This window comes from Lutjanus erythropterus, chromosome 3 (genome assembly GCF_056507025.1).
Source record: "Lutjanus erythropterus isolate fLutEry1 chromosome 3, fLutEry1.hap2, whole genome shotgun sequence".
In the NCBI taxonomy this organism is placed as follows: Eukaryota; Metazoa; Chordata; class Actinopteri; order Lutjaniformes; family Lutjanidae; genus Lutjanus; species Lutjanus erythropterus.
This window is the reverse complement of record NC_139319.1, coordinates 42,795,730-42,817,703: the sequence shown is the minus strand read 5'-3', so window position 1 is coordinate 42,817,703 and position 21,974 is coordinate 42,795,730. Positions and strand designations below refer to the sequence as shown.

Below are 21,974 nucleotides of genomic sequence, written 5' to 3'. Positions count from 1 at the left end.
TGCTGTAATGTGATGGAGCAAGTCTCTGCAAGGAAACGTAAAAAAGAAGCTTACATGTTATGTGGAGACCAATGGCAAATTAACAAATGCACACGTTTGGAAAAATCAATCAGAATGCTCTTCTCTGAAGTGTGTTCTTTCTTTTTTTTTGCATTTTTTTTTATCGGAGGACATACAACATAGATATTTTTTTGTGTACTTCTCCCATTGGCGCAATAAAGCTGGCACCAAAACTTGGCACCAAGCAGGGCATAGAATGTCCTATAGTGATGTAATGTCCCCTCCCTCTTTTTTAGTTTCCTTGAGTCCTGTTGCTGTCTGGACATTTGACAAGAGGAGCCTTAGGAGGAGCCTTAAGTCCCAGCTGGGTTAAGTCTTGTGCCAGATCTGGCTGTGGGATCGACAACATGTGAATTGTTGACCGTCAAAAATTTGAGGGAGCTACCCGCTGCAAGATTCGCATGTGCCGCCATGGCATGTATTATCTTTGTCACATTGTCATCACATGCTCTCTCATGCACTAAATTTTCATTCTGTCAGTCCTTCATTCCAATTACTCAGCAAGTTTTCAACAAAAGACCATTACAATAACATGAGTTCTGGGGGGGGGTCTACTGATGTGGTTATTAAGCAGGGGAAGAGTTGAGGGTCTTCAAGTTTCTCTCACCTCCTCCATCACACTAGTTGAAAGAGGAGACGAATACTGTGGGCAACAGAGTGCTTTAACAGGTGTGTGTGTGTGTGTGTGTGTGTGTGCACATGTTGTGATGCCTTATTTAAATACTGTGCTACAGTGCCTCCTAAAGGTCTAAATGCTTCTTTACAACATGAGGTTTGATCGCCTGGTTTAAATAATTTCTACTGGGGAAAGTAAACTCACAAGCAGGAGTGGAAGTAACTAAGTACAAATTACTCAAATTACTGTAATTAAGTGTTTTTTGGGGGGTACTTGTACTTTTATGAGTAGATTTTCAAGTCTGTGCTTTTACTTGTACTTAAATATACCTTACAAGATGTAATCTGCTTAGTCACTAATTTGAATTAATATCCAAACCTTTCATCAGCATTTCAGTAGCCAATCAGGTGATCTGATCACAAACAGGCCAAAGAAAACAAAGATGTGCAACTGAAAAACAAAACAAAACGTTGTGGCAACACAATTTAAAGACCTTAACAAGTTAAGATGATGTGAAGAGATGATGTGGCATCAAAGGTTAAAAGTAAAGTAATACTTTGAGTAGTTTTTGAGATGAATACTTTGTACTTTCTGAGCTGTAGCCTCCATCGCCCCCCACCCTCCCATAACTGTGAGAAGATTGTAATTATTAGACCACCCACCATATAGACCTCCACCACCCTCCAAGTCTTGCATGATGATCCACTCATTCTACATTCTCTTGAGAATTGGGACGAATAAAAAATAAATAATTAAATAAATAAAATAAGAATAAATAAATAAAATTATTCATTTCAACAGGATTTATATATGCAGAATATATGTCAATTATGAAAAGTTTTGGTTTCCTTACTTTTTAAAAAATATCAAAACTTGCTCTGTCACACCTGAAACACTTGTAGTGCAAGTGTGGCCAAAGATTTGCCCCAGATTTTTTTTCCTTTTCCTCTTCTCTGTGCACTTTGTCAGTAGGTGAAATTGTGCCAGAAACCCCCACTTGTTTCTACAGAAAACACCTTTGTCCCCGACAAGTACATGTTAAAAGCCTTCAAAATCTAAAACTAACAATACCCACTGATAACATAGGTATAAAAATGTGCTATTATATATTATATTATGATTAACTGTTTTTTGCTCTGAGTAATTCTAGATTGATCTAAAATTTAAATCAGATCACTGATGTTTATCATCCTGCATAAAAATATCATCATCATTAATCATGATGGTTCACTGTATGTGATGTCATGCATATTAATAAATTTACATTTTTGTGTTATTACATTTTTAAAAGGATAAACTAACAGAATAAATTATTTAATCTCTAAATTTGGTATCATAACAGAAAACAGAGGAAAGTCAAAAGTCAGAATGACCCTTATGGCCGTTCTAGTAATTATGGAATTCCTGCGTTTATAGTGTTGAATAGATTATAGTATTTTTAATAGCCTAACTAGCGCATGTTGTACGTACTCCGGACAGGTAGGCGGCAGTATGACCATCAGAGTTGGTATCCCCGTCGTCCAAAACACGCAAAGAAGAATCCGCAGCAGACAGTTGCATTTGGTACGAATGTCTACAGGCTGAAAAGGAATCAAGACTTTACGGTAACAACAAAGACGCACTTCGGCTCTTTGTGAAAGGTATTTATTAGATGCGTTATGGACTCGGTGATTGTATGAGTGTCTGTAAAACATTACACAGCTGCTTTCCTCTGGGTAGCTAGCGTTAGCTAGCTAGCTAGTGAAAACACCCAAAATGGCTGGTCGGCCTAGTACCGCTTATACTGGTCCTGTGTGTCCTGGTTTACAGAATGATTTGTGCGACCCTCTATCATAATATGGACTATTATTTATGTTATATGTTGGCTATGGATTCTATAGACTGTATGTGCGTTTAGTCAGAGTTTAAAGCCAAGTGTTTGACGGTTGCAGCTGTAGTCAGATTCGGCCCCGGCTCGCGAGCCCATCTCTGCCCTATTCAGGGGCTCGCGTGCAGCCGTAAACACAATAATTGATGGAGTTGACATGTTGGATCTGAATATTAGCAAGGCACTAAAACTGACTTTTACTAACACGAACAAACTAAATACCGATTGAAAATCTGCTATACTCACTAACGAAAACAGCAGCTTCCAAGCCTCAGCTTCTGTGATGTCTATGTAAATCAATGCCAACAGTTTATCTGTTTCTGGGATTTGATTTTAGTTAATACTACACTCTGATATATTGACCATCTGTATAGTAAGCATTGTATGTGCTGACCTGGAGTGTCCTGCCAGTGGCCTAAACTGAACATGCAGTGTTCTAACTCTACCTGTCAGTCTATTGCTCATCCACACCATTAAAGCCAGTGGAAATTTGGCTTGAAATAGGCTAGCTGACGTCCATATATCAGGCACGGTGATATGGACAAAATCAAATATAGAACTGCAACGATTATTAAATTAATTATGAACTGATTATTAAAAACAATTGATAACTATTTTGCTAATCGCATACTTGGTTTGAGTACTATTATAGGAAAATAATGTCAAAATTGTCTGATTTCAGATTCTCAGATGTGAATATTTTCTGGTTTCTCTTTTTCTCAATAAACTGAATATCTTTGGGTTGTATGGACAAAACAAGATATTTGAAGACATCACCTTAGACTTTGAGAAACACTAATTGACATGTTTCTCAATTTTCTGAAGCTTTATAGACCGAACAACAAATCAATTAAAAGGACAATAATCAATACATTACCCGATGGCGGAAATAATCATTAGTTGCAGCCCTACTCAAATGTCACAATATTGTTCACCAGATACCTCAATATAGGTATTTACAGATAGAGTAACAATATTTTAGAGATGATCATTAGTGCTTTCACAAAATGTTCACAAACTAATATTTTTGATAACAGTCATCATTAATGTAGATTTAATAACTGTGTGGGTGAAGCTAAACAATAAAGCAATTAGAACAGTCTGGTAAGTCCAGAGCATTACACGAGTTTACAGGAGATGACAACATTTTATGCTGTATCACAGTGTAACCATATTCAAAATCTAAGACAATGGTAAGTCTTATATCACAATGCAGATATAGTATCAAGAAACTGCCCAGCCCTTGCATGTATGACAACAAAGTGCAGTGCCTCATTAAGCATCCACAAGAAATCTGAGCGAAAGTGAGCCTTCATAACTGTTTGAAAATCTAGTTCTAATACTGTGTGCATGTGATATAACAGCTTCAGTTCTTCATCGTTGAGTTGGCTTAGACTAGAAGAGGCAGATTAAGCAGAGGTAGAAAGGTTTTGTTGATCCAGGTTAAGTTTTTTTATGATTGGTTTGTGGAATTAATTAAGTCATTTTACAACAAAAATCAAAGCTTAAGCATTCCCAATTCAAACCCAATATTTGGAAGTGAACAAAATATAGATGACAAAAGTAATTTCTCATGCATTTAGACATTTACACTATTTTGTACATAAGACCCTAAATTACATAGAAGGCACTTGTGTATTTATTCAACAAATCATGAAGCATTGTGAGAAGTCAGCATGGTTTTACAATGAGGAAATGCAGAGGCTTGGATGTTGTTGCTTTGTCTGCCTTTTTCTGTTAAAAAATGCTTCTGTGTGGAACCTAATTTTTCAGGCAGGTAATATTACTCTAGGTACGCTACATTTGTGAAATTTTCTATGAAGTAGCTGTAAAACACTTTGTAACCAAACTGCAGTGACTCTTTGCAGGACTGGTCACTGTCTGATATTTCAAGACACCCAACACGTTTTTATATGCCAAACCCTTTTACAAACATAATTAATTACAACATAATTTTACTGTCAAATCACAGCATACATTCCAGCATTATGTGATCAACTTTTCCCTTCTTATTTTATTTATTTGTTTTGAAAATGGCATATCAAACTGCATGTTATAATTTTCTGTAGATAAATGTTGCATGACTCAACTTGAGTATTTGGCCTATTAATCTCCTTAACCAACATCTGTTGAGATGATAGCAACAAAATTTTCTCAATCCTGTTTCTGGTTTATATAGTTTTGCCCAGTGTGCAAGTTTACCTTTTCCCTTAAAGCTAATATTTGGTCAGAGGTTTCTTGGCTTTGTCTGTTAAAAAGAAATGTGGCCTTAAAGCTTGCAGAATGCCACCAATTTAATGTGCTCACTAACATATGTTTTGATTTATTTATGACATGCTGCATACATTTACACCAGGATTTTATGCTAGATACTGTATGACAAAGAAGACAAGGGCAGGGTCAACTAATATCCTGTGATTTGAGTAACACCCTGTACCTTGACACTATTGCTAAAATAAAATTAATAAAGGCAATTGGTAGATCTTGTTAAAGGAAAACCAACCATCTATTCAGCCCAAGCTGGGCTCAGGTACAGTATAGAAAATAAGAGAGGGTGGATACTGATTCCAAAAATAACACATATTTGCTGTCTGGGTTTGATTGAATCAGTGTTGTTGCATAATGTTACTTTGCTTTCCCATCCTGAAAGAAGCACGGTGGGCACACCATGACTACAGGAAGGAGTTCACAAAGCTGACCACACTTCTTAGTAATTTGGGGAAAAATCACAAGCAAAATAAGGACTGTGCCAGCTTGTTGTAAAAAAATACATTGGGAGAAAGGACTTCATCTGAGAGCTACTTTTGAAATGAAAAAGCAAAGATTGTTCATCTGTAATAGTATATTTCTGCTTTCCACCTCACAGCCTCGCTGTGCGCACAGACAGTATTTCGCACCTTGCTCCTACCCTTCAGCTGGAGCCCAGTGCAACATTCTCCGTCGCCAACAGCACCAGAGGGACCCATTTCATATTTGGACCTGTGGCTGGTGCTGCTGCAGTGACAGCTCTCCGATTGGCTCAGATTGAGACTCAGGCACAGATTGTTCTCCAGCAGCTTGCCACTCTAGCGACCATAACGATTGGCACCCAGTGTCACAACAACAACGGTTTTGCAGCAGCGTTACCTCCTCACCTGGCCCTCCTGAGTCTTTTCAATAGACAGCGGGTGTCAGCTGTTGGGTTTAACGTGGACACAAATAACAAAGCTTACAGAAACACACAACCGTGTCTCTCTGCTGCCATGTACCACCACCACTCACAACAACAAGGGTCACAGCCCTTCTCTAATGGGCCCAGACCTCCTCATCATCAGCCACCTCCAAATCAACATCAGAATCGCCCTGCGTCTGATATGTTGTCGCAGGTAATGGGTTTCCAGTTTCCTCGTCCCACCCAGCTCCCTGAAGAACTAGAGTCTGCCCTGGCTATCCGTGGTGCTAGGGACATGGACCACCGCCTCATTGACCACCAAAGCTCAGGCTCTGGGATTAGTCAACATGGAAGCTACAGCTCTAATCCAATAACGCTCACTTCTGACAATCAGCCTGGCCACCAGCAAGGAGTAGACTGGTCAAACTATCAGCCTCCAACTAAACTGTTTGCCGGTCCTCCTCCTGGTGCTAGCCACCAGTCCCAACGACACCAGGGGCCTCAACAGCAGCCGCAGGGTAGCCACGCTGGAGCAAACATCCCAAACTGGACTGCCCCTGTAAGTGACTCACCGTCTCCCCAAGCCCGTCACCCTCATGGTGGTGGTGGGGACAGTCAGGGGTTGTACACACCAGAGAGTGCAGGAAGTATCTTGGCTAGCTTTGGACTTTCAAATGAGGACTTGGAAGTGCTGAGTCACTACCCTGATGATCAGCTAACACCAGATACTTTACCATTCATACTCCGCGACATCCAAATCAACAAGTCGGGCAACCAGAAAACTTCCTCTTCTGCATCCTCGTTCTCTCGCACCATTCATGATATGCCGCTGCCTCCTTCCCGCTCTTCGCCAGTGGCACGTTCACGCTCCCCGGAAGTGCCCAGCCTTCTTACTGTTACACAGACAGCAGGTAAAGTCATTGACTATGGTCATGCCAGTCGGGCAAAAGAGGAGAGTAGTACCAGAGAGACTTTCAAAAGAGAGCCGCTCTCCAGTGAAAGGACAGTTAAAATGTACCCATCTGCGTCGTCATCCTCATCAGCTCTTAAAGCGGAGAAAGTTGAAAGACGGCAGGTTCGTTTGGAACACACTGAGTCAAGCAAGCATGGAGACCAGGACTACCGCAGGACAAGTAGCGACCACCGTAAGAGCAGTCGGTCACCAGGGAGAGAATTTCCACCAGCATCCAAATCTCGTAATCTAGACCGAGACTACAGGCGTGACGGGCCCAAACCTAGGCCTTCATCTGAAACCAGGAGTGAGGCTTCCTCGAGACGGTCTCTCTCCTCTTCATCTGGCTCAAAACCACACAGCAGCAGCAAGAAGTTACCTACTCCCACCATGATAAGCGATTTCTCAGCTGTGCCTCCTAAGGTGTATCCCCATACCTGCTCCTTGTGCCACATACAGTGTGATCAGGATAAGGTGAGTGCCAACATGCCCTCGTACCAATGTCTGAAAGGAATACCATCACATGTTGAAATTTAGTTTGCAGCCTTTTTTCATGAGGAAGTTGACAAGATGAGTGATTCTGAAATCATTCAAGTAGTGTTTTGCGTGGTTAGTAATTTGCATTGAAACAAATCTGTAATTGATTCAGTCAGCTTGTTGCCAGTGAAACCCATGGTTTTGATTGCTTACTTACTAACACAAATTGTGGTGAACAAAAAACAAGCATAAACAATTCTAAAAAATTCAAAAGACAAATGTCTGGTGAAGTAAAATAAGACTTGAGTTAAAACTGTTAAGGTGTCCCATTACAGGCCAGAAGAGCCCCTCCTTATTTTTTTGAGCATGTTCGTAGCGCTAACTTTGACAGGTGAAGTCCAAGCCTTAACAGATAGGACTATGAAACTATTTTTTAAAATAATAGTTTCCCACCGAGAGGTTTTATGTTCAAGTCTGTTGAACTTTTTCACATGAACATAAGAAAGGTATAAGCAGAGAAGAAAAAATGTCTTGGGGTGATTTGCTCATTAAATGAATGAGATTCAGCACCCCTAGATTTATCTGGCATCCATATTACAACGATGTTGATACCTGTTATTGGAATACTTCCTGAGTGATCTGATCAAAATGTCAAGTACCAGACATGTCTAATTTTAATTTCTGGAAAATGCTGTATTTAATGAATTCATGCAGTGCCAGTTGGTATAAGTTTAAAAATTATAACCACATCTCAAATTTTTACACAATCCTGAACCTTGAGTTATTTTATCAAATAAACTGTTGTTTTCTTTTAACTGATACTGTTTTTTCCTGGGTTATGACATATCTCGACACGTAGGCTAGTATAGCCATGAATACATCAAGCAGACAGTGAGATTGTGTTTCATATGGATTTTTTTTTTTTTTTTTATGGATTAAAGGGCATAACGTTTAAGAATTAAACATATTGGATTGAATGAAACTAACTGGTTACATTACAAGCTTACTGCCATTAAAAAGTAGCTAGTTACATCACAGGGTTACCTACTCAGAAAAGTAATTGGCTAGAGTACTTTTGTGTTACCAATAATCAAAACTCTTTGTACATGGTTAAAATTTCATGACACTCTGACTGGCTAAGCTATATTACACCTCTGAGCTGAAAATTTCATATCATGATTAAAGTGACACAAATTTTCATTAAGATCTCAGGATTGTTAAAGTGTGCTCAAAATGTTCAAAAAGTACTGATACACACACTGGTCATTTTATATTTACAAGTTTTATATTGAAAACCTCTCAACAATTTGAAAATGACATCATGTGCTTTGTGATGTCAGTGGTTTCAGTGATGCAAAACAAACCCACGTTGGATGTTGTGCCTGTGTTTGGGAGACTGCGGCTAACTGTGGTTGATGCTAGACCGTATTTCCCGTTGGTTTTCAAAGCACAGTAATCAAACAGTATCGCAATAATTCCATTTTTAAATGGTAATATCATCAGGAATTTTAATAATGATAATTTTGTTTATGTTGCACTTTTCAAGCTTAAGAACAAAGTCTCAAGAAAAGATTAAATCGATGGCAACTGGACTTCATCAGCTTCGTCAGTTCAGTGCGTGTCAGACTAGTCTGAGCTAGTCTGACTAGCTCAGACTAGTTTCAGTTTAATTTTGACTAGTTTGAAATGTCTTTAAAGACGTATAAACAAGTCCAGTTGCCTTCGATCTAATTTTTTCTTGAGATTACAATGACCTGGACGAATGAGAACCTTCACGGACATTAAGCACAAAGTGTTTGCCACATTAAAAGATTTACAGAACAAGAATTAAAAACCAGAAACCCACAAAATCCCACCCCCTTCAATACAAAATTAATTGGGCTTGTACATAGATCAAGTGCAAAGTGAGAGGAAGAAATAAGTTCACATATCAAAGTTCAGTATCAAAGATTTGGATAGAAGAATTCAGTTCATACAAAGCATGTAAAATTCAGGTAAGCTTAAGCACATAAATTTTACTTGAGCTAAGGTTTTGTATACTGTATGACAGTCTCATACAAGGAAAATGCTGATAAAAGAACATTTAAAAAACATTTAAAAGAACATTTAGAGCAAATAAACATACAAAATCATGGAAGTGCATACAAAATACTAAAATAATGACGCTAAACAAGCACAATTAGCAGAACAAACAACTCATCAAAATCGTAATACACGATAATGGAAAGTAAAACATTATTCATTACAGGCCATCTTATAAAAGTTAGTTTTATGTCAGTTTACCCTGAAAGTGATATAATTTCATCACTAAAGTGATTATTTGAATTGCAAAACTAACATGCTAAGTTACTCATCACAACAGAAAGTAATTTTAGTGCTCTAGTTATGTAATAATATCTTTTGATTACATGATCTTGGGCAAACGGTAAATTTTAAAGTTGGTATAAACTGATCAGAGGAATTGTCAAAGAATAGTAGAAATATTTCCTCAGGTCATCAGTAATTACTGCTGAATTACACTCCTTTGTTCTCTGAGAAAATCTAGTGGTCTGGTCTCTGGCTTTGGTGTTGTCAAATGGTGTGGTTGTGATTGACTATACGCAGGAAAAACTGTTTTAAAATGGTTTGCACTCTGCCTCAGTGTCATAACAGTTATTACTTATAGTTGAGTGAGATGTGGGCTTTTGGGAGATCTGGTAAAGTGGGATAAAAACATTTTGTCATTTCTCTCATCTTTCTCAGTTTTTCATTTAAAGATTTATGTTTGTCTCTATAAAGGATTTGCCAAATTTATAGAAATATCATTATAAATATAAGGGTTATCCCTAATGGAAAAAAATAGTCGCCTAGTCTTTATTTAATTGCATGTCATGATGTAGCAGAATGTAAAGCAGTCTTTGTCAAAACTCTTAACTGTGACTTTTAAGAGCTACAAGCTTTGTAGCTTTCCAACTGTAAACTTGGTTCATCTGAATTATTGTGGAATTCTTTAACACAGGATTTTTTTTATTTTGAACAAAATTGTCATATGTCATTGGTTGTGACAGGAATTTCATATAACATAGGCAAGAGGCTGGTGGTTGACCAGTGGTTAATGTGTAATAAATGATTTGTCCTCATCAGGCCTTGGAACATAACTTAGTAAGTTAACCGAGCAGCATTTGAAACAAGAAGACTAAACTTTTTTGTGCGCGTGTGTGGATTGTTTTTTTTTTATTTATTTATTTATTGTTTTGTTGTTTGTTTGTTTGTTTGTTTTTGTCTGTTTGTTTCTGCCAGTGATATAAAGTGTATTAATGGTGAAGATTGATAGTCACACTGAGGGCAATGGATACAGAACATCTTTACCAGCGTGAATGATCTGATATTCAAGACTAAGCATTGTATTGCATTTCTGCCAGCAGCTGGAACATAATTTGAACATGACTGTGGGATCAAAGAACTGTGCCTCCACTTTCAGTTCAGGGTTTTCCCACCATGTTAAAAAATGACACCAGGGAACCAAGATTTACTTTAGCTTGTTGTGTCATTACTGAAGTCACTCTGTAGATAAATGAGGTATTTGAGTGCTTAGAATTGGCCTGGTTTGTTTATCTTAATGTATGAAATGTGAATTTAGCTTTGTTGAGAATTCTTTCCATTTGTTTCCGATTGTGATGTTCCCATTCCCATTTGTCGTTTTTCTTCAGGACTGGGTTGACCACATTAACACCGTCAACCACACTGCTGCCTGCAGAGACCTGCGCAACAAGTGAGGACATTTTTAATGTGCTGCTGAAGCCCTGCATCTCCACCATATCTTCAGCATTGTGTCATAGTTAACTTACCTTTTGACAGAGAGCACACAACACTGCTGCAACAAAGACTCACCTCTGTGCCACCTTACCTTTTTAACAATGAACCACACAACACTGCTATGAAGGCCATGATTTCTGTGGTGTTATAAAAAGTCATAAGTCTTAATTTTAAAAATTTAAATTTTAGGTCTTAACGTCTTAAATCCGTAGGGATTTTCAATGTTTTCATAAATAACGTTTAGTTACATCTTAAAATTATTCGCTTGTTTATTCATTGGTTCCATCATCGCCTTTTCCTTCCGATAAATGCCTTGAGAAATGCGCTGATGACAGCATTTATTCGTTCCTCTTGTTGTAGTTCTGTCTAGGGAATTCCAGAACTACAGGGTCCATATTATGGGTCCGTGCTGAGTTCCCGGAAGGAATTAATTGCCAGACATCACGGAAACCCGCCAACGTCAAAGAGTACTTCTAGATGGGCTCTGGTACTTCCTTATTCTTAGGAAGGTATCAACAGAGAAGGATGGGGAAGTGCACTTTTAATGAAGTCTGGCTCGACAGCGATGGATTTAAAACTTGGCTTAAGCCCATTCTTAGCAGTCAATACCAAGCATACTGTAATCCATGCAAGATGGTGTTGGAGCTGTCGAGTTTGGGCATAAAAGCCCTTCAGTCTCATGCTAAATCGGAGAAGCATACCGTTGCTGTGAGGAGTCTGCAGCGGGCCCAGGCAGTCTCACAGTTTTGTAGGCCTACTACATCGATGGCACTAACTCCAGCAGGTCCAAATAAAATGCTGGATTGAAATATGTGATGAACACAAATAAATGTTTCATGTCAATTTTTAATGACGTCATTTTTACTAATCATTTATTTTTTCACTAATGAATGTAGGTCATGCATTTAAATCATAATGGTCATAAAAAGGTCATAAAAAGTGTTAAGTTTCACTGACTGAAACCTGCAGAAATCCTGTAAGGTGCACCACTGTAGTTTTATACAGCATTGTGCAATCAAAAAGAGGCATGACATAATGCAACAGTGTCTAGTTTGATGACTAGAGTTGCAATAATAATTGAATAATTAATTTTATAATTGATTAATTAACTAATCACCAACTATTTTGATGATTGGTTATAGTGTTTTTTCTAAAGTCAAAATTCTCTGAGTTCAGGCTCTTAAATGTAAATATTTTCTGGTTTCTTTAGTCTTCTCTGACAGTAAACTTAATATATTTGGGTTGTGGGCAAAACAAAACATTTAAGGACCTAACCTTGAGTTTTCAGAAACAGTGATTGGCATTTTTCACAATTTTCTGACATAAGCCAAACAATGAATCAATTAGTCGAAAAAATAATCACCAGATTAATCGACTTTGAAAATCGTTGTTAGTTGCAGGCCTAGTGATGACTGCTGGGCAACAACTGATTCTGTTCCCCTGCTCTTCTCTAGACACACATAGAGCTGATAACCTCATGAGTTCAGAACTTAGAACTTTGTATGTGTTCCTGGATAAATGGGGTATAACTTCTTCTGCAACAGTGAAGTTGAAAGGATCACCATGTGTGATGACCTGTGAGTAGAGCTTTCTCTCCTGTCTCCTGACAGCAGTAAATGTGTAAATCACCAGCGTGCTGTTGACTCGCCATTTTACGCATTTTTCATTGCCATTTTACATTATTCAACTCTGTTACTACCTGTGCTGGTGGATTAGAGGCGGAACAAACATGTGTCTGTAACTATATATACAGAACTGTGAGACAGAATGATGGTGCAGCAGTCCAACCTTGAACAGGCTGTGTAGAAGAGGCTTCAACTAACTGTTCTGCATTTTGTTTTAGATAAACAGTCAAAAAGTGTTGAATATGAGCCAACCAAAAAAAATGTTGCATAAAGCAGTTTTTGATAACAATGAAACACAAACAACCACAGCTTGTGGCTTATAGCAAATGTGCTGGCAAATAGTTACCAGCTTGAACACCCAGGAGAAACAGACATCAGTCTGGCCTTAGTCCAAACTAAAAAATATGGTTGCTCTGCTGTTTACATAGCTTTGTTAAATGCATGCTAATTTTAAACACAAGTTTACAAGAAAGACGATGTTGAATGACATGCTAACAGGTGTTTGTGTGTGTCTCTGAAGGTACCCTGACTGGAAACCAAATCTACCAAGGTCAGTTGGACTCTGCTCTTATGTTTCCAATAATCTGTTTTTAGCTGTGACCAGCAGTCACTGCTGTTAGTTGGCGGCTCCTCCACATTTCAAATAACTTGACTGTGCACATACAACTAATCTGACACAGATCTTATTAGGGTATTTGGTTTTCCATTTGAGAGTGTTGCATTTGTTGATTCAGAGAATTGCATAAAGTTAGGCTACATTCTTAAAGTGTGGGGGGAGGGGAGGGGGAAGTGGTGGGGCACAGAGTTACTGCAGGTAGAATGAACCAAATGAGTATGATTTATGTAGGTTAAATACACATACAAGAGTTTGATGGTGTTAAAAATGCTGACTTGGATTTTTGTTAGTCTCCTTGTCATTGTTTTATTGATAAGTTTGAGAACTACAGGGCTACCGTGAGTGTAAAAGTGAAACTTGTCACAGTGATCGCACTAGTTGCATCGATGTGGTTGTGTTATTTCCACTGTAATTTCACTGGTTATGTGTCTTCATGACTGTCATCTTTGATCCAGTCGGAGTGGACGGTATGGCAGCCGGACTGTGTGGGATCCCAAGGATCACTCTCCATCCCATTCCGTGTCTCGGTCCCTCTCTGGTTCTCCTACCCCAAGTCCTCCTCGCAGACACGGGGTGGGCCCCCATCCCCACAGGCTGCATGGCAGGCCCTACTCACCTCACCACCACCCTCGCCACCAACACTACACTGGTAGGCCACATGCTAGAGAGTAGGCCTAAGGTGTTCAAAGTTGGGAAATGTAGCAATAACATGACAGATGTAATTTTAATAGTTTTAACATTTTGGAACATTTGCCGTCAAATTTTAGTCATTAATATAAGGGTGTCCTAAAGCTTATTTGCAAAAATAGTACAGGTATGATTTCACTAATCCATTTCCAGTTCAATGTTTATTGTAACTCTTGGTAATGCAGTTACACCAGATGTCAAAATTTATCATTGTGTTCCTTTAAAACAATTATATTATTTCCAAATGCATATTGGGACTAGTAATCGAGCTAGTTTATTAAATGCTTAAGCATACATTTCTTCATGCTGGGGCTGAAGAGAGGTTGTTCAAGGGCTTCAGCATGAATGTTTACATTAACATTTTGGTTATTATCGTGTTTTTCACAAACCTGTATAAGCCAAACCAAATGGAATTCATGTCTTTGTGCATGTTTTTTAACACCTTTTTTCGTTCCTGCCCTCCTTCCTCTGATTCATGCCTTGTTTCCAGGAGGTTCCTATCGCAGTGGTGTGAAGCGTCCATATGACGATTCAAGCAGGTTCCCCTCCGACACCAGCCGTCATCCATCCTCCTCCAAGACAAGTCACAGCACCAAACATGGACCATTACAATCCACCAAAACTGTCAAGACCGTGACGAAGCTTGGAACCAAGACGACTAAGACGGCAAGTGCCAAGGCCACTGACGCAGTGGGTGTTCCTCTTTTTTTTTTTTTTTTGTAAAGCTTTACACAGAGAAGAACAAAGGGCCTCATTCAAGAACTGCTCGTACGAACAGATTGCTTCTTAAGTGGTGCGTACAAGTGATTTAAGAGAAGCCATGTCATTCACCAGTTTTCTCATATGTTGAGTTTTCTTTCAGATACGAACACAATTTAGTGTGTGTAGTGTATAATGGTCCCGACCTGTGGTAGAGTCGTGCAGTCAGTCTGCTAGTATACAAATCCAAGTAATGACTGTATATATCATTAGTTTGGAGATATTTTGAATTTGAAAAATAAATTACACTTCATAAATATGTCAACATTATCCTATTTGACTACATTTCAAATTATAATATAGTTATACATTTACATATAAAGCCTATCATCATTCATTCATGATCCGTTATTGCCTGCTGTCGGGTGTATTGGCTGAATATTTGCACATGCAGGTTTATGAAGTCTCTGCCCAGGCAAACGTCATCACTTATTCTGTCCTCTGTTTCCGTGATGAAAACCTCCCCTTAACCCTCTCCTCCTGCTGCAGTCTCTGATCGTCCCTTACTGTGGCAAGTCGTTTTTCTTTTTTTTTTCGTACTTAAGTCATTTTCATATCAAGACGTTCCCTCTTCATTTCAGTGACCTCTCCAACCCTCAGGTAACACAGCATTAACAATACTCACTTTTCCCATTTCTTTACTTTAGTGGGTCTTTTAATTCCACTGCTGATGCTGTTAAAATGACAGATTTTACTTCATGGATCTCTGAAAGCAGGATGTCAAACTCCAAACTTTTTAAGTTCTTTTTTTTATCTTTGATGCCATTGTCATGAAGGAACCCCTTCCAGACATATGGAACAGGAAGCGTAGCCTTATATGGTATTATTGGGGCATTAATTATGCTAATTTACAAGTCTCATGCACATGCAGTCAAATACGCACAGGTGGACCATTTAGATGGTTTTCTGAAGTTATGAGCGTTAAATCTGACGTGGTGTGTTCATATGAGCCCTGGGTACAAAGAAAGTAAGAGAAATTAAAGACGAGAGTACGAAAATGTTGTTGCATGAGGCCCAATGTTTTGAATTAAACTCAGCTAAAATATCACTGCTAATTTAGTAGATTAGTGTTTAATGAAGGGTAGATCATGACCAACAGAAAACGTTATACTTTATGTTCCACCTGTAAACCCATAGTTTTGGCTGAACATAAAGGTGGTAAAAGTTAACACAATTGTACATTATCTCCTAGTGTATCAACTATTTTTGTAAGTAGTGGCTTAGTGGCAGTTAGATCTCTGATTCAGATTTGTTGTTTTAGGCAGAATATTGATTGATTGATTGATTGATTGATTGATTGATTGATTGATTGATTGATATATCCATACTATTGCTTGATGATTCCTGAAGCTACAGAAGTCATCACTCAACATAGACATAAGATTTTTTTCTGACACATGATTAACAAATATTGTATTGTTTTAAACACATGGTATTGAAAAAAGTATTGAAGCATCAATACTTTTGACAACTATGAGCTTGAGTATTGTTTATAGAGCCTAGAGTTCTAGCAGTTTGACTATTTGATACTGAGTTATTCCTGAGTTAACACTCATGAAACCCCAAAACACTGTCACTGTGAATAAATCAAAGTAGTTGGTGAAAGTCGTAGTTGTAGTTTGCCCTTGGTCAGCTTACACTGGATTTTTCTATTTCTTAGTCCTCACCATCAAGTGCCCAGTGCTCTTTTTAATGTAGCTTCTACTGTGTCTCTATGTAAATGTACTTTTAATGTGTTGTATTTAGATATGACATGTTGTTTTTTCATGTACTTTTTTTAATAGCAGTTTTTCTGCACATGTGAACAAAGATTTCTGCCTTTTGCGCACAAATGGTAAACAATGAAGTATTTTCGGTTCGACTTCTTTATTTCTAGTCTGTCAAGCCTCCACCAGCCAAGAAGAAGAAGAAAGTAGTGACTCCGGCCTCCCAGGACTCATCTGTTGCGGATCGTCTGGTTTATCTCACGGGCATCCCGAAAGATGCGTCAGAGCAAGAAGTTACTGACTTGGTCGGGTCCTTTGGCAAGATCAACAACGTGATCCTCATGCCCTGCTCCGAGGAGGAGAGCGAGAGGGGTGAAGGACAGAAGGTACAGTGTGAAGTGTAAACTAAGACTTAATGATGCATTTTACAAGAAATTACTTGATTATTTGAAGCCAATAAGCTGATGTTATTTAGCAATTTTTTGTCACAGTCTGTTTTGATAACAAAGTTCTTTTTTTTTTTTTGCACCATTGTGTTAGGTCATGCAGTGAATGTTACAGGCAAACAGAAATAACAAGTTGCAATAATATTCAATCTGCCCATTTTTTTTTTAATGTTTCATTTCAGTTTTGTTGTAGCAAAATTAGCCAAATCTATATTTTCATTCTAAATGCGGCCAACAAGACACCTGCAAATAACTGATAAAGCGGTCAGTGTCTCCAGCTCTCACTCCTGAGACTTGAAATCAGTAGTGAATATGTCAGACTGTGATAAGTATTTGTATTTGTGTTGCAGAATGTCATCATTGTTTTAATCTGTCCCCTTTTGTTCCCCTCCCCTGTCGCAGGCATCTGTGTGCATGGTGAAGGCTGAAGATGCTCAGGCTCTGGCTAACTCCACAACTCTCTCCATCAGAGACCAGCCAATCAGTGCCTCCACAGCCAAGGTACTGTGTGGAAAACACACACCCGGTCTACAATAAGAATTACATTTTGTGCACAGATGTAGACACTGATGTAGACACTTGCAGTGATTGGCTGCGGGCAAAAGGATTGAATACAGTTATTGCTTGACTGCAAATGTTTGCTACCTGGAATTAGGTTATTTCAATCAATACTTTAAAGGTACTGAGTACTGATACCCAGCCCTACTTGGCCAGAGTGTTGTTTTTTTCCCAAATAAGGGACTAAAATTGAAATATTGTACATGTAAATGTACTTATTATACAGATCATCAGGAGTCTGCTGTTGCTGAGTGTATGAATGTTGGAGGGGGGCTACACGTAATTAGTAGAGAATTTGTGGCAAATATAGGGCTCAACAACAAGGATTGCCTACTTGCCCAGGGCAAGCAACACGCCAAGTAAATCTAGCAACTCACTTGCCCAACCAGTCAGTTGGTCAAAAAAGAATTTAACTGTTTTAATTACTGATTGACTACAGGGCGTTTTCATGCATAAATGATAGAAAATGCTGTTTTCAGCCTCTCACATATGGTGATTTCCTGCTTTTCTCTGTTTATGATCATATAAGGCTGAATATTTTTTATGGACTGATAAAACAAATTATTTCAAGACATCACATAGGAGTTTGAACCTTTTTCACCATTTTTGGATGGTTTATAGACATCACAGCCCTAGATTAACAATGACAACTGTTATATGATAACTGCAAACAAATAAGCCTATTTGTACAGGGACAAGTAAAAATTGACTTCAGATGGGTACATTTCTGACCCACTTGACTACACAAGTGAAAAATGTGAACACTGAACTTTGGAATTGAGTGTTATTTTTCTTAAAAGTGACTTGATGCTGAGTGTACAGGTTCCATCTGTTTTTAGTGTATGTTTCTTAAGTGTCAAATTATATTCATGTTTCATTATTTCTTGTATACTGCCTCAAAGTGAACAAATAAAACCACATACTATGTTATGCTGGCCTAACATTTTAGTAATAAAAATATTCTTTAAATTATACCTGCTTTATAATTTTAGTAGTGTAAGCATGTGGCATGGGCGGCATATCCTGTTACACAGAAACCATGGCGCTTCCACAAAATAACAAATGTTTTTTTTATTTTGTGAATAAAGCATTTATGCATTAATTCTTAATCTGCTATTGCTGATTGAGAAACAGTTTGAACATGTATGTACGCAATCTCATACACACTTAAAAAATATTTTATTTGTTTTTTTTAGAAAGCTGAAGCGGAGCAGACTTCTCCTGCTAACAATAGGTTTGTCACAGTGATCATCAACTTAAGCATTTTCATTTTTTTAACCTAATATTCTGCACAATCACTGTGACAATTTCAAATGTGTTTGGCTGCATTCAACTATTAATAATTCTGTCTTCACAGCAAACCTGCGCCAGGACCAGACAAAGGTGCTGCTGGGGAAGACTCTGGTAGGAAAACAAATAAAATACTGTCACTCCAAATCTATCACTGTCAAGAAATGCTCCGTATATCAACTTCTAATAACTCTATCTTAACAATACATAATTAATTGCATTAAAAGATTCCACTACTTGGTAGCTGAGGCACATGTAAACAGGTCTGTGACATCATGCTTTGACTGGCTTGGGCTGAAGCTCTTGAAAATATACAAACTGTAGTTCTGTTTTTACACCACCACCACCCCTCCCACTCCCCACTGCAGGAGGAGAGGCTGACCAGAAGACTTCTGATGAGGTACATGATCCATATCCATACTTTGTAAAATATAAATGGCAGCATTGTGAAAAGGCTTATGAATATATTCAACCAGTAATCTTCAATTTGATATATTCTGTGTTATTGCTTCAAATTGGGGCTTTATCATTTGTAATAAAATATCAGTAATCAGGCTTTTCCATCCTTCCCAACGCAACAGAAGAGCATGGTGCTGATCACAGGACTTCCTGAGAGCGGCTGGTCAGAGAGTGACATTATCAAGCTGGTCCAGCCCTTTGGAAATCCCTTTGACATCATCTTGGCAACACAAATTGGAAAGGTTGGTGTAAACCCAGTTTCATCTGGAGCTTTTACTGTGTGTCTTTTACGTGTGGACACAACAGGACACCAGTGAAGCAACTGATGCACCTTGAAGTTTGACAGGATAGTCACAATATATATATATATATATATATATATGTATGTATATATATATATATGTATATATATGTATATGTATATTCTATATATTCTTGTCTTTGATTGGTGGCGAAAAAAGTCCTGGAACCTTTTTCACAGCCACTAATGTCTGAAGATGACCTTTTTGATGGTCACTGTGCCCACAACACAATATTAAAAGCCTTTTTTTTTTTTTTTTTGTATATTAGGCACTTGTGTCTGTGCTAGATGTGGAGATTGCTCAAGAGATGGTGAAAGTCCACTCCTTCATGCCTCTTAAGTTTAAAGACACTGAGCTGAAGATAACTCATCTCAAACAGTGTATTGGTCTCAGCACACCGGTAGGTTCTCATCACTTATACTACAGTGTATTAATCATCTTTGCCCCCTCTGTTTCAACTGAATGTTCTTTGTCAAAATTATGTTAATTTGTTTTCAATTTTCATTCACTGTTGGTATAAATTTCTTTTGTTTCCTGTTTTGTGTTGAACAATGAACATTGAGCAATTATTGATAATAAACTTAGAAACCTCTTTTCACAGGTGGCTCTCTACAATCTTCTGATGGGATCAGTGGACCCATTAGTGAGTATTTCTTCCAGCGTATGTCTTTTATTTTGTGGGGTATTTAACAAGGACAGTGCACATTGATAAACTTTGCGGTAAATGCACCAGGGGTACCCAAAAGACAGTGGTGGTCAAGTAATTTATTGTTCAAAATAAGTATGTTTGTGTGGTGTCCCAAAAGTAGATTTACACTAAAGCCAAGGCCACACTACGCAAGTTAAGCCCTCAACTCTTACTCGCCAACAAATGAAAGATATCGGCAACTCCAGGAGTGAAGCAACAGTTCTGCCAATTAGAGCAGACACAGGTTGAGAGAGGAGAAGATAACGAGGCAGACGAGGCAGAGCTAGAGGAGCAGTGGAGCAGACAGTAAATCCCAAATATAGAACTAATGCAACTTTTATACATATTTGTATCTAAAAAGGAGCAAGTAGTTCAAACAAGCTCCATCTCCAGCAGCACTGACACAGCTTTGTGGAGACAGACAGACAGGTCTGACTGTGAGACAGCACATGCTGCACACTAATGTTTCAGTATTATTCATCTGATGTCACTGTTTTCATGACAGCATACAGTTCCAGTGTTTCGTCTATATGCGATCACTGATGATAGAAGAACTTTTTTTTTTGAAAGCAGCGGAGAGGGGGAGGAACTGTTAAGTTGTTATTTTGCACTATGGATGCTTCTTACCTCAGTTAATTAACACACCTATGAGTGAAGGATAGAAACAGGGAGGAAAGAGGCTCCATTTTCACTGTAAACAACAGTAACATGCTACAAACTCTTAAGTATTGATAATCTAATGTCCCTTCTAGCATCTTTTTGTAACTAAATATAGTGGAAAACAAACAGGGGATCCTTTGGGTGAATGATCTTCTAGTTGTTTCTGAGTAGTGTGTAGTATGTAGTGTGCAAAGCACAGAACTTCTAGACTCACAGTTACAAGAGAGAAGGTGGGGTAGTGTGAACGCCACAGTGATCTGACAACTTTAAAAGTCGTATATGGTGTCCCAGGCATCAGTTCTCATCATGAATCAATGGTTATCATGTAATGTTGCAGGTTTTTGTCTAATTAACTTGAATAGTCTTTATACCTTGAACTGATTGACGTGGCTGTTTTATTACTGAAGTGGTGACTGATGATCATCCACTGGCTCAAAAGTGACTGAATGTTCCTTTGCATCCTGCAGGAGAATCACGTTCCAGTAGGCTGGAGCAGCTTGTTAGTGATCAGTAATGTTCCCAACTCGCCATCCGGCTCCTCTGAGGTCCAGAAACTGGTGCGACGCTTTGGCACAGTCATCAAGACCCTAGTGCTCAACAGTATGGTGAGGGCTGTTGGTCCATTTTGTCCTGAACATCCGTACCCTCTTTCACAGCTATACGCTAACTCCAGAATCCATTCTTTCCAAACCTATCATGTGTTACCCCTTCATTTAGCAGGCGAACAACTCACATGCTGACAGCTGTTGATGTACTCTGTCTCTTCCTGCTCAGGTCATTTGTGAGATGGCGACTGCTGCCATGTCGCTGTCCGTTTACAAACGCTTCCAGACGTTCCCATGCATCATCCAGAACAATCCTCTGTTCTTCTCCCGTAAGCCTGACCCTAAAGCCAGCGCACAGACCAAAGTCATTGCTGCATACCTGGATTCACCTGAGGTCTGTAACTTTGATGATTCATTAACTTTGCTTTCTTTTTCACACTTCCTTTTTATGGCATTTTCTTATTCACAAAACAAAGCATATAACAACAACGTTAAAATTAAATGAAATGACATCACTATCTTATACATTTTATACTTATAGTCACAAATTACAGCTTACAGTCTTTGATTTTCATTAATGGTGTCATTTCTTCAGGAGGCAGATCCAGTTTTCACGTTAGTTACTTAACAACAACTGTTTAAGTAGACTCGGGATCTGGGCTGGCGTCCCTGATGTAAAAGCCCCCTTACACACATTCAAATGAATGCTGGTGTT

At 38.5% G+C, this 21,974-nt stretch overlaps 1 protein-coding gene across 1 annotated transcript in view; it reads left to right on the top strand.

Annotated features, from left to right (window-relative positions):
• LOC146330823 (uncharacterized) overlaps positions 1-21,974 on the top strand; it is a 47,739-nt gene that overhangs the window by 16,707 nt on the left and 9,058 nt on the right. Inside the window, exons 2-16 of the mRNA XM_084747564.1 lie at positions 5,410-7,120; positions 10,813-10,874; positions 13,064-13,093; positions 13,615-13,808; positions 14,337-14,536; positions 16,482-16,697; positions 17,160-17,258; positions 18,512-18,549; positions 18,673-18,719; positions 18,974-19,005; positions 19,187-19,306; positions 19,635-19,766; positions 19,968-20,009; positions 21,182-21,319; positions 21,489-21,653. Coding sequence (XP_084603690.1) covers positions 5,410-7,120; positions 10,813-10,874; positions 13,064-13,093; positions 13,615-13,808; positions 14,337-14,536; positions 16,482-16,697; positions 17,160-17,258; positions 18,512-18,549; positions 18,673-18,719; positions 18,974-19,005; positions 19,187-19,306; positions 19,635-19,766; positions 19,968-20,009; positions 21,182-21,319; positions 21,489-21,653 — 3,226 coding nt within the window. The remainder of the gene's footprint in view (positions 1-5,409; positions 7,121-10,812; positions 10,875-13,063; positions 13,094-13,614; positions 13,809-14,336; positions 14,537-16,481; positions 16,698-17,159; positions 17,259-18,511; positions 18,550-18,672; positions 18,720-18,973; positions 19,006-19,186; positions 19,307-19,634; positions 19,767-19,967; positions 20,010-21,181; positions 21,320-21,488; positions 21,654-21,974) is intronic.